General features: G+C 37.1%; 1 protein-coding gene across 2 annotated transcripts; it reads left to right on the top strand.

Moving 5' to 3' along the window:
- The first annotated feature begins 5,180 nt into the window (after positions 1-5,180).
- LOC137747702 (RNA-binding protein L-like) lies at positions 5,181-8,607 on the top strand. Of its 2 annotated transcripts, none has more exons than XM_068487862.1 (10): positions 5,181-5,529; positions 5,683-5,745; positions 6,170-6,254; positions 6,361-6,429; positions 6,675-6,747; positions 6,992-7,043; positions 7,502-7,614; positions 7,699-7,768; positions 8,071-8,156; positions 8,259-8,607. In XM_068487862.1, exons 1-10 carry the CDS (start codon positions 5,197-5,199, stop codon positions 8,299-8,301), a joined length of 987 nt encoding a protein of 328 aa, XP_068343963.1. In that variant the 5' UTR covers positions 5,181-5,196; the 3' UTR covers positions 8,302-8,607. The 2 variants fall into 2 exon arrangements, with proteins under 2 accessions (XP_068343963.1, XP_068343962.1); XM_068487861.1 differs by having other exon boundaries at positions 6,672-6,747.
- The last annotated feature ends 4,263 nt before the right edge of the window (positions 8,608-12,870 follow it).

Here is a 12,870-nt window from a genome sequence, read left to right as displayed (position 1 = left end):
TATCTTGATCAAAAGTGTGTGAAGCTTTTTACATTTATAGTTGCCTCCTATGTGTTGAAGTTTTGTTGGCCTTCTTCACCTGTCATAATTAACAATTAATTAATTGCTTAATTAATAATTATCAAAAATAATTATTAATTAATTACTTTCTGATTTTTTTTGTTAACATAATTTTTTTTTTTGGCAAACTTTTTTTTAGCCCCCTTCCTTTTTTTTTTATTTTTTTGAACTAGGGATAAGAAAATGTGGGAGAAACATATATAGATTTTGCTTCCACACTCTTGAGCAAGAGTGTGCGAGGCAAACCACACATTGTAGCAGTTGAAGGTTCGAAGGAACCATATAAATTGATTTTGCTTCGCACATTCTTGATTAAGAGTGTGCAAAGCTTTCTATGAGTTGTAGTTTTTGCATTGTTATAGAGGGGAAATGTCTGGAGCAGATGCAAGAGGGTTGAAGAGCTTGATCTTTGTATACCATGTAGTGAAGCCCTTTTTGGCTTGTAATAAGATTTGTTGGTGACTATAACCTTTGTTGGGCATAAATGCTCCCCCAATTGGGTTGAGTTAAGCTTGCTTATCCCTTTTTTAAGCTGTAAAGCTTGAGGGTTTTTGATTATTTGTGAATGCCAAGAGTTCACATGTACAAGTTGTACCACTCCTCATCTAGTTAGTGGGAAGAATGGTGAGTTGCTAAGGCAAAAATGTTTATCAATAGTACTAGTTGTACTCTTCATCGCTTGGTTGGTGATATGAAGGTGAGTTCTTTCATCACCTAGTTGGTGATAAGAGTGGCAAGTTGCTGAATGATATTAGAGTACGAGTTGTACCTTTCATTACCTGGTTGGTGAGAATAAGGGCAAGGTGTCGAGGCACATTGTAGCAAGTGTCGAATGACAAAAAGTATGTTGACACCCTTTTGAAGCTTAGTTGGATTATGTATAAATGTGTTGAAATGTATAATGTTTATGTTGATTGACATGAGTGATGCTTATGAATGTTTTGCTATGCATGAACATGCTTTCGATATGTGAACCATGTTAGTTGTAACACTTAATTTCACTTACTTTGTGTTAAAGTACGCATGTTGAAGCTCTGAGTTAGAGTATAGAGGTAGGCCAACATAGACCAAGTGTTCAGTGCCAGGAATGTAAAAGACTTAGATGAAGTTGTCTGAGTTCCCTTTTCATTAAATATTTGCTGAATGGCTTAGGTTACAAAAGATCTTAAACGGTTGATGGTCAAAACATTTGTAATGTATATGCCTTCTTATAATAGTGTTTCCTTCAGCACCTAGTCCCCCTATTTTGAAAGAGTGAGGCTTGACCCTACGGTCATAATAGTTGAAGCTACGTTCACCCCTGGTTGTCTTGATACGAACCTTTATCCCTCTTGTTGTAATGAACTTGTTGAAAGTAAAAATCCTTCCTCTTACCAAGAGATGAATATGTTTGGTGACTTAGCGAGTAGCTAAATAAAGCAGGAGAGGATGCAATGAGTGTCTGAATGGTCAAAACCTCCTCACTTGGCAGAACTTGACTTTCACTCCCTACTAATTTATAGGGGTAGGGTTCCATTGGCATGTCCTTGCCTCGGCAAATGCATGATTGTAAGCTTGCATCATTACGTCAGAGTAAGTCTTCCAAGTGTTAACATTGACTATGTACTTGAAGAAGCATTCACGCATGCCTACCATGAAGGCCCTGAGTGTTGTTTTATCATTTGGCTCAGTGCAACGAGAGTACTTGTGGCTGGAACGATCGGCATATTCACGCAATGACTCATCTGATTTCTAACGAATGATGTATAATTCATCAATGGAGTGTAAGCGATCAGCTTGGAAGATGTGTTGAGCCACGAAGAGTCTTCTTAGCTCAGCGAATGAATCCACAGTACTAGGTTGAAGACAACAATACCATTGAAAGCTCCACCATAAAGAGTTGAGGGGAATATGAGACATCGTTCTTCATCATTGTGTCTTCAGTATGTCATGGTAGATTCAAAGACGTGGATATGCTCAATTAGATCTTCCCTCCTGGTATATGATTGTAAGCCAAGTTTTTGTTTAGTTTTTTCTTGTAAAGGGGTGTAAATGATCATCCTTGTTAGTGGGCCTGGACTTGGCTGATTCCAGTAAGGTATTTTGGCCTGACGATCGATCTTCAGCCTGTTCAATTCTTCGATGAGCTGCAAGATAAGGGGGTCATGAGTGGAGTCAGGCATAATTAGAACTTTTCTTCATAAGTCTCATTTATTCTTTGGAAGTATGGAAGTTTGGTTAAAGGCATGTGGCCTTTCCCTGAATTCACCATACTCGTTTTCGGGACGTGTTTGTTGGAAGTCCCCCGAGTCTCCTACATCTTCTTGTCCCTCAAAGACTTGTCGTTCTTTTCCTTGATTAGGGGTTAGCCTACATTGTGGTAGGAGACTGAGCCATTTGATGACCTTTGGGTTTTTGATCCTTGAGCTTATGTGAATGAGGTTTTCTCGACGCTGCCTCAAGAAGTCTCGATAATCGCAATAAACAGTTTTTGATCCTTCCACCATTTCTACAAAGAGGCACCTTCCTCCACTTTTCCTGCTTCGGTTCAAAGCAGTTGGGTTGAGAGAAGTCTTACGTTGATCAACACATTGATGAGTAGCTCGCTTCTTATTAAGAGTATCCATGTTGAAGATCAGTGACCCCCCTTTTGGGGGGTACCCAGGTGATAATTGACGTCCACAGAGGCAATGGGCTTGTGTGACCGAGTATGCTTAGCCTCATGGAGCATTTCGAAGAGCTTCTCATACTGCTCTAAGAGGATTTCATTTTTCATTGCTATCTTGTTGTTCTGAACCTTTAGCTCTTTGACTTTAGCTTGAAGAGCAAACTTTTTTCGTTCCTTCCTTCACTGCTTCACACTAGGCATAAGGGGAGTGTCATTCTGTGTGCTATGGCTTGCTTCGCTTCTCATGTTGGAGAGGGATGCCTGATCAAAGGAGAGTGTGTACGAACGATGGAAACTAGCTTACAAAGCTGGAGATAGTAGGAATAAGTGTCGTTTCCCACAGACGACACCAAATGTTGATGCACAAAATCAGTAAAGACTTTAGAACAGCGTAAAATGTCAAGTTTGTCACCTTCGCTCGGTTGCTTCGGTCACCTGGTGCCGATAATATGTAAATAGATAGATATAAGGAAGCAAACACAAGATGTACGTGGTTCACCGTAAGTTTGGCTATGTCCACGGAGTAGAGGAGTTCTCATTAATAGTGAATGATTTGCACAAATACATAAGTTTAAGCATAATTATCGTCAGTGGGTTCTAATGACTAGTTTAAGTACAATAATGACATTCGGGATTAATTGTAGGAGAATGGTCTTCTTTTATAGTTGAGAAGAGCCTCTAGATTTTGTTCGCGGTCGATGTGGGACTATATGAGATTTATTATGATGTTGACATGTGTCGTGCTATGATTGACCTCTTGGTTGAAGGGAAACTTTTGTGCTTCGGTAGGGGTGCCTCAGCATGAACCCCTCAGCGGGTCCTTGAAGGTATGAAGTTAACCGATGCTTGGTAGTTTCGGGATTGGTCAAGTATGGTACAAACATGCAACTTCCCCCCCCCCCCCCCCCATAGTAGTATTCATGACCGAGCTCCCCACCATGATGCAAATGAATGGAAAATAAGTCTGGATAACCTGAAATTCACTAAAAAAACAAAAAAAAAAAAAAAAAAAAACCTAGTTAAAACCCTAGTTAGTGAAGCCAACAAACCCTAGGACCACACATCACAGAAAAAAGCATAAGAAGACCCAAAATGATCCCCATTTTCTAACAAATCAGTAAGCATTTTGAATAAACAAAGAAAAGACTACATCTTCTTCACCAACAAACAAAGCACCAAAAAGACCATATTTAGTGCAGCCAACAAACCTTAAGACCACACTCACCCCAAATGTAAACAATTGCAATTCAACATATTCAACAGTCAACAACAAAGCAAAGGACAAAGCAGATCACAGAAAAAAGCACAAGAAGACCTAAAAAGACCCCATTATCCAACAAATAAGTAAGCATTTTGAATAAACAAAGAAAACAACCCACCCATCTCCATCAAACAAAGCACCAAAAGGATCCACCATTATCCAACATTGGAATAAACAAAACAAAAATTAGAACAAGCACCAAATTTCTTTTTAAAACAATTATCCAAAGCACAGTAAACAAACTACCTTTTTCTCGACAATAATAAACAAAACACCTAATGGACCCCCATTCTCCAACATATCAGTAAGCATTTCGAATAAACAATCAACAGAACCCACCCATCGCCAACAAAGATTTTGGAATCAACAGACCCAAAAGAACCTGAATAAAAAAAGGGAAGTAACAAAGCACAAAACGAACTAAAATTTGTATTTACAGTAGGTAGGCGTCATTTCCTCAGGATCCTCGTGCACATTCCACCCCATTTCGAATCTTTCAAATACTGTTAAATCCTTTGAAAACCAGTGGAGCTTAGGGTTTTCAACAAAAATGAACAAAGGGAAGGTAGGTGACGATGAAACGAACTTAAGGTTTTCGCTGAACAGACTATTGATTGCAATTTGGTGTGAGTGATAGGAAATTAGGGTTAGGGTTCTTCTTTGATTTGGGAATTGGAGCGAAATAATGGAATTGCACGGTTGGGGCTTTAGGCTTCAATTCAAATTGCATGGTTTACAAGGCAATTTTTTTTTTGTAAAATTTTTAAATTTTATTAAATTTATTTTATTATTATAATATACACGTGTCATCCTTTTAGATGATCCACATGTTTCAGAAACCAACGTGGAAGTCCATATGTGGAGGTAGTGGGACCCAGCATAAGCCAAGTCAGCATTTAACAGAGGAATTGACGGACAAAGTAACAGAGGTATAACATTGCAACAAATTCGTAAGATAAGGTATGACATTAAAATGTTTTAAAGATGAGATATGAAATTGTGGTTGGCCCAATAATTGAGGTAGTCCTTTTTAATTTACCCTAAATTTTTTTATGACGAAGTTATCTTTCGATTACCTTATCATCACCGTTTATTCAATTAGGCCAAAATATAAATATCATAATGGGCTACAAATTTTCTGGCCCAGCCCACCTTTGCAACTTAAAAGTACTGTCGCTGCTATATTACAATAAAAAAAACGGAAGCCAATTTTTTTCTAGGGCTTCAAATGGACGACATGGCTCCCTATTACCCGCCACCGCCTCCACCACCAGGCTCGGTTCACTACCCCTACTACCAACAACCTCCGCCCTCTCAGCCACCTCCAGTGGTGGCGCCACCGCCACAGCACCACTTGGTTCAGCCCTACTTCCCTCAACAGCCACCACCTTTCGCTTCCTACGCTGCCCCTCTTATCCCCCAACCCTCATACGACGAGCTCCGAACTCTATTCGTCGCCGGTCTCCCAGAAGATGTCAAGCCTCGCGAAATCTATAACCTCTTCCGCGAGTTTCCGGGTTACGAGTCCTCCCACCTCCGAACCCCCAACGGAAAATCTCAGGTACGTCGTTACCAATTGAAATTCGATAAATTTAATGCCTAATTTTTAAATTTTTTTTATTGGGAAGTTGGGGAATTTTGGATTGGATTTGAATGTGTGGTATTTATTGACGCTGAAGTTTATGTGAGCTGACACGGTGTTTTGGTGATGCAGCCTTTTGCTTTTGCGGTGTTCTTGGATCAGCAGTCTGCCATTGGAGCAATGCACGCGCTGAATGTAAGTATCTTGCATTGTTTAGTGATGTAAAATTTGGATATCTATAAATAAATACTGTATTTGTACTATGTTGGTTGCACTGCTGTGTTGACATTGTGAAAATCGGGCTAGTATTGGTTGGTATTTGTGGTTTAAATAGGGCGATCATTTGGCTTGTAAGTCTTTTGCAATTTGCAATTATGATAATGTAGTCAATATTTATCCATTTTTATCTCCTTGGCTGAAGAGCCTATCATAGGGTTGAATCACTTATACCTATTTGTGCGTGGAGGATGGAGGTTCTATAGTAGCGGTTTGCAAATGTGTTGGTTGATTATATGCCTTTTAGTCGGCAAGTTTTCCTCTTTTTATGTGAAATTTAGTTGCACGAAGAAAGATGTGAAAGCATTAACTGAGAGCTCTTGATTTTGAACCTTATTTGCAGGGGATGGTGTTTGATCTTGAGAAAGGTTCAACATTATATATTGATCTAGCTAAATCTAATTCTAGGTCTAAGCGTTCAAGAACAGGTTGATTGCTTTGTGCTTTCTTCACTTTCTTGGTCCGTTCTTTATTTATTTCGGTAATAACTGGCATGGAACTGCAATATGTGCTATTGTTGATCATTGTTTGCAGATGATGAAAGATCTGGCTCAGATAAGAGAGCTAGAAGTTCATCATATTCAAGGGGAACTCCTGATTCTGGTAAGAGGATTGTCTGTAACTTAACGGATTAGCTCATGTGAATTCCCTTGTCTGCAGTTGTTTGTATATTAATCATCCTGATGTACATTATGCGATCTCCATTCTCTATATGATCAATTTTCTTGATGATATCTGTTTGATGATTGCCTGGTCTCTGAGACCAGAAACTATTACTTAGTCACATGGAGGACACATTTATCTAATAGCTCACATTGCACATGTTTTGCACGCTTGGACACTAGCAGGAGTTGGCAGCATTCACATGCCTGGAATGGGTAATTCTGCTTACAACATGACTGGTTATCCATCTGCACCAAGGTCATCTGCACTGCTTGAGCACACGTTTTTTTTACATGGAAGTGACTACAATTAGTTCAATAATCAGCACATATTTTATTTTAAAGTATATCACTTCTAGCTGAAAGGCCAAGGGCATAGTTAAAGAAGTTTCTGGATGCCCTGTTCCACAAAGTTGGAGTATAGTATTTCCTTTCTGAAATAACCTCTTTAGTAAATCTAATTGAACTTTTTGTACTCATTTATTGTTTTCTTTACTATTCAGTCATGGCAACTTCAATGGCAGAGCTGTACACGAGACAATATCCCCAAATGCGGTATGGTTTCTCTTCATTAGTTATACTTGGTTTCTCTGTGTATTTTCATTTTCAAGTCGATTTTAAATTCTTGAAGATGGTCATGCAATATTTTCTTTGATATTCTTTTTTTGCTTTTAAAAGATATATGTTCGATTCTTTAAGCATTATGATATTTATCTTGTCAGGCGTTTTACCATAGGGCTGCACTAGGGACATTGTTTTATGGAATAAAAGGCCACCTTAAAACTAATATTGAGCACATCCTATCGCAATTTGTGTTTTAGTGAAAGAAACTTCCATTGTAGTCTCAGAATTTTAAATACTGGATTCCTAACGTGGATTTTGTGCATCATTTTGTATTTTTTCAATTTGCGTGTTTTCTTCTGGAATCCTACTCTCTTCATCGTAGGTGTTACATAAATTGCATTAAATGCAATCTAATTGTGAACATTGTTGGCTCTTATTTACATTGGCAGAATAATTCTTCTGTACAGCATTTTCCACAAAATAATACTCCATGTCCAACGCTTTTTGTGGCTAACTTGGGGCCAACATGTACGGAGCAAGAGCTAATTCAAGTGTTTTCAAGGTTAATAGCTATAATTTCTTTTCATTTACATTCGTCTGTATAGTCTGTAACACTGACGAGGCTTTTCTAATTTGTTTTTGTTAGGTGCCCTGGGTTCATAAAATTGAAGATGCAAAGCACATATGGAGCTCCAGTTGCATTTGTTGATTTTCAGGTACTTATTGGTGCTATCATTCAGCTTAAAAATAACAGTAAACATGTGGTGTTTCCAAGAGGGAGCTTAGATGTAGATAGCACTGATATGAGCATTTGTAGAAAACAATCGAGAATCGAAAGTAAAGTTATCCATTACTTATTCTATTGCTGCCTTTTGTGTCGGAGTCTTGGGCGTTATCGATTTTATGTTATGGAAGCCTTGCTTACCAGTACAATGTCTGAATTTCCTTATTGCAACGCTTCCTAGACCTGCTTTGTGGTTCTAAATTTCTAATTATATGCTTTGCCCTATATTTGTAGGACACTGCCTGCTCAACTGGAGCGCTGAGTCATCTGCAAGGCACATTTCTCTACTCGTCAACAGCTGGCGAAGGCATGAGATTAGAGTATCCTTTAGTAGTTGGCCTGTTGCTTTGTTTGCTTTTGTCCTTTCCTCTCCTTGGATTTGTTGGTTTTATGTTACAAGTTTTGCTTAACAAGAATCCCAGATACGCCAGATCACGAATGGGAATGCGTAAGAAGCCGAAGTAGTTTGAATAGAAGATTGTAGCTTTTCGCTCGTTTCCATGCCCGCGCAAGGCGATCCACATCTTACATTAGTTGTACCAACAGTAGGTAGATTTGCCATCCAGGCAGGGGTGTCCATTTATGTTCATTTTCCTTGATGGTGCCCTCGTCGTCATTGTCAACATTCAATAATGGAAAATATTTGTGGGTTTTCAAATTATAAACATTTAATTCTTTGACAAAAGTATGATATTTTGTTGACTTAAAACATATTTTGTTGTACGTGCACTCGATGGATACAATAATTGCAAATTACGGTAAAAAAACAAATATTTATTTGCACATGTCAATTTAAATATAAGAAAACATTTATTTATACGAAATACAATAGATTTACTTAAATCCGTTCAGTCTGCTTAGGCGCTAGATCTTAGCCCACCGTTTGATTAGTATCTAACGTTTTTAGGACCTTGTCCATACCTTCACTAAAGTTTCCAACCCTACTGTGCAAGAAAGATGGTGAGAAAAGCGATCACTAAAATGAAGATGAGGATTTATTTAACTTTTCAAAAAATTGCTGGATGTTTTTTTTTATTTAGACGAAACTTACTTTAATCAGTTGCTTACGTGTACAAATCATTGATATTTACAAAGCTCACAATACATCAACATTCAAATTAACCGATTGACCATAATGCTAATCCAGTTCAATGCAAGTAGACAGATACATAAAAATAATAATAGCTAATCAAGCATCGTCAATTACTATGTGTGTGTGCGCGAGAGACTTGTTCAAAGGAAAATAAAAAATTGTCAAAGACAATGACTTGTCACATTTTCCACACGCTTGACTTTTTGTTTGTTTTTTTGGTTTTTCTTTTCTGCAGAGACACTCAGACACGACCTCCTCCTCAATCTGAAATGATATATAAATGGACGTGGAACAGTTAGACATGTGCATGAAATTTATTATTTTCCTTTTTCATTTTTTTTTGGATTTATGTAGAAAGGTCAACGTGAATCCTTTAACTCCTACATCTAAGGACCAACTGCCCTCGGGTTTGTCACACTTTGTCACACTGCCATTGCCTGCCACGTCACGGCATTCATGGGGATGATGACCATCGTATCGTATGCTTGACTTGCTACTTCTCATTTTCTGACCGAATTCTTAGTCTGCATGCCTGATCAATGTTTTTGGTACAATAATGGAGATGAATAATAGGAGAATGGAACGTAGAAATAGATATTTGCGACGTATGGGCAATCGCAAGCTCAATTATTCAACTAAAATTCAGTTTATTACCAAATACAATAGACTTAGACAGTGATATAGTTAGGATTTTCAAATAATGAGATTATGATATCAACAAAAAAAGCTTTATTGACTCATTTCATTGAGCACTTAGTAGACATCTGCCAATTCTTGTCAACATATGCCGAAAATTTATGCCAACATGTGGCGACAACTACTATTATTTGTAGAGGCTTGTCGAGGGTGGATGCAAGATACTGTAACGAAATGTTGAAGGTTGTCAAGGCTTTTCAACTAAAGAAATTCATATAAAAAGAGAGAAAAGGAAGACAAATATGATAAAAGAAAATAAAAGAAGCATAAGGAGAAGGTTGTAATTTAATTTATCTTAGTTGTTAATAGGGGTTAAATACAATATACAAACAAATATACATAGAACTTTTGAAATTGTTGGGATCAAGAACAATCAATAACTCTATGTTGGTTCCGCCAGTAGATGTATGTTCTCACTTTTTTTTTCTCTTTTGTGTGATGAGAGATACAGAAAAGATAACATATTCACTGTTACACCTAAAGTTTTTCTTTCATCGATGCTCGCCCTCTGGTTTCTCTTGGTGAAATCATCTATTGGTGCTAATAGGCAAGTCACGTGACTAAATAGTAGTCTTACGCTTGACTAAAGTATGATTAGTTTGATAAGTGGAAATTTAGTTCTTAATCCTTTTGTTTAGACTAAAGAAGTCAACAAGATTGATGGATATATAATTCTACTCCACTTTTGGGGACCCCCCCTCCGGCAAAATTTGCTTTAAATGCAACCTAATACCTTTCTTCTTTTATTTTCTTTTTCTTCCAAGAATTCAATTTTATTTCAAGAATTTAAAGTTACCTGACATTCATCTTCAAACTACAGATTCATCAAGTTACCTAGCATGGTTGGCTAGGCAATATGGAAGACTGAAGCAATAAAAATGTAATTCTTACTCTCTATTTGTACTATTTATTTAATAGAAAAAGGACTCACATTATGTTGGTGGGTGTTATCTCTAGAGAAATTGTACAAATAGCTAGTAAGTGAAACACTAATCCTGATGCAATATCAGCCACCCAAATCTCTCTTGACGCCAATGAAATTCGGTTGATAAGACGCCGATGAGTTGGTTTGTAAACACATATATCAATCAATCGATAAACCTTGATGTAACCCTTACATTGAGTCGTGGAGTCGGTTATGTAATAAGGCGTTACCTCTATTAAAGAGATTATAGATATAGATGGTAAATGAAGCACTAATCCTGATGCAATATCAGCCACCCAAACCTCTGTTGACGCCAGTGAGATTTGGTTGATAAGACGCCGAAGAGATTGATTGTAAACACAAATATCAATCAATCGATAAACCTTGACGTAACCCTTACATTGAGTCGTGGAGTTGGTTATGTAGTAAGGGGTTTGCTTTCGTCCTCTGTGGTGAGTCGTGTGCACTAACTTTGTAATTGCTCGAGAATGTAGAGTAAGATTGGAGGATTTATTACCCTCGATATAGCAAAAAAAAAAAAAGCTACAACTGATATTCACTACATGAAACAAAATTACAAATCACTTCCTCTAGTCTCTAGCTAGCCCCATTATTGCTGTCATCCCTACACAAATTATTTCTACCCCCACTCTATCTAGCTTGGTGCAAAAGCTAAAATAAAAAATAAAAAATAAAACCTCGTGATTGTTTTCTTAATTTTGCAACCTACCCACCCACTTTCTTCAATATTTCAATCACAAAGCAACAAAACCTTAAAAGAAGCCCCTTCTTTTCAGGGCTATAAAGTTCGGCTTCCTTTTATTATTTATATTTGCATGGTAAGTAATATAATTGAGTCACAATACCAAAAATTACAATACAACACAACTAGCCATGCATTTGCAAGCTGTACACCCATAATCTATATATACCAAACAATCATTATACATATGTGTCTATACATACATACATACATACATACATACATACATACATACATACATATAGGGAATTGTTATTAGCACTCCAAAAATCTCATTTGACACTCCAAATTTTCTATAATTAGAAAGAAAAATACATTTGTGAGGGGTATAGAATGAGATTTCTGGAGTGCTAATAACAATTATATATATATATATATATGGGATATGTTCAAGGAACAAACATTTTGACAAATATTTTTACACTCTTTTTGAGCTTTTAGATCACATGACATCCAAGGGCTCTTATTTATTCATTAAATGACATAAATGCTTATGTGAATTTTAACTAACATTACAGGGAAAAAAAAAAAAAAATCTGAAAGGAATTAAAAATAAAATTAAATGGGAAGCCCCCAAGACTTTGCCTTCGCTGTCTTTCCCCATGATCTACCTGCACTTCATCTCCAAAGTTGCTTTCCCCACCTTTAGTTCCTCTAAAGACCGCACAATTTTCAACCTTCGAAACAAAATTCTCCGCCTCTACGTCCTAACAGGCGCCATCATCGACCTTCTGCTCCTCATTGCCTACCTTTTTTAGGGCATTTTCGAAGGCGATAAAGAAGGGGGAGACGGAGGTTGCAGACCTGTCGATCCTTTCTTCTTCTTTTATTTTATTTTTTATTTTTTATTTTTAACGATTACAACTAGGGTTTTCGAAGTAATTATTTGTTTTCACGACTACATGGGTGTGAATCCAAATCCTGATATGCGGCAGAGCAATGGAGATCAGGAAGGGTATTTTTTTTTACCAAAGATCAAGAAAAAACAATGCGGCAGAGGGGATGACGTTGAGGGCGTTAAGATGCCAGAGGTTGCAGACCCATCGGCAAAGAGAAGATGCAATGGAGCTCTACTCCTTTCTTGTTTGCACGCTCATAGGGTTTCTTCCCATTTAATTTTATTTTTAATTCCTTTCAGATTTTGTGGCTTTTCATTTTATTTTTTCTTTAATATTAGTTAAAATCCACATAAGCATCTATGTCATTTAATGAATAAATAAGAGCGCTTGGATGTCATGTGATCTAAAGGCTTAAAAAGAGTGTAAAAATATTTGTCAAAATGGTCGTTCCTTGATCTTATCCCTATATTATACACACACACACACACACAACCTTTAAGAGAAGGTATTCCTGTTTTTTTAAATGGGAATTAGTTGAGGTGCAAACGACATTAAACTTCAGTCATCCAAATCGTCTATTTTTCACGTTGTACCTCATAGATCATCATTACTAAAAATTAATCAAATTAGAAATATTTGAGGTATCTAATTGAGCTCAAAAAAATTGACGAATAATATGGTCTAGGAAATATTGAAATTTCATCGTGTCAATTGAATA

Source organism: Pyrus communis, chromosome 10 (assembly GCF_963583255.1).
Source record: "Pyrus communis chromosome 10, drPyrComm1.1, whole genome shotgun sequence".
Lineage (NCBI taxonomy): Eukaryota > Viridiplantae > Streptophyta > Magnoliopsida > Rosales > Rosaceae > Pyrus > Pyrus communis.
This window is presented reverse-complemented; position numbering and strand designations above follow the sequence as displayed.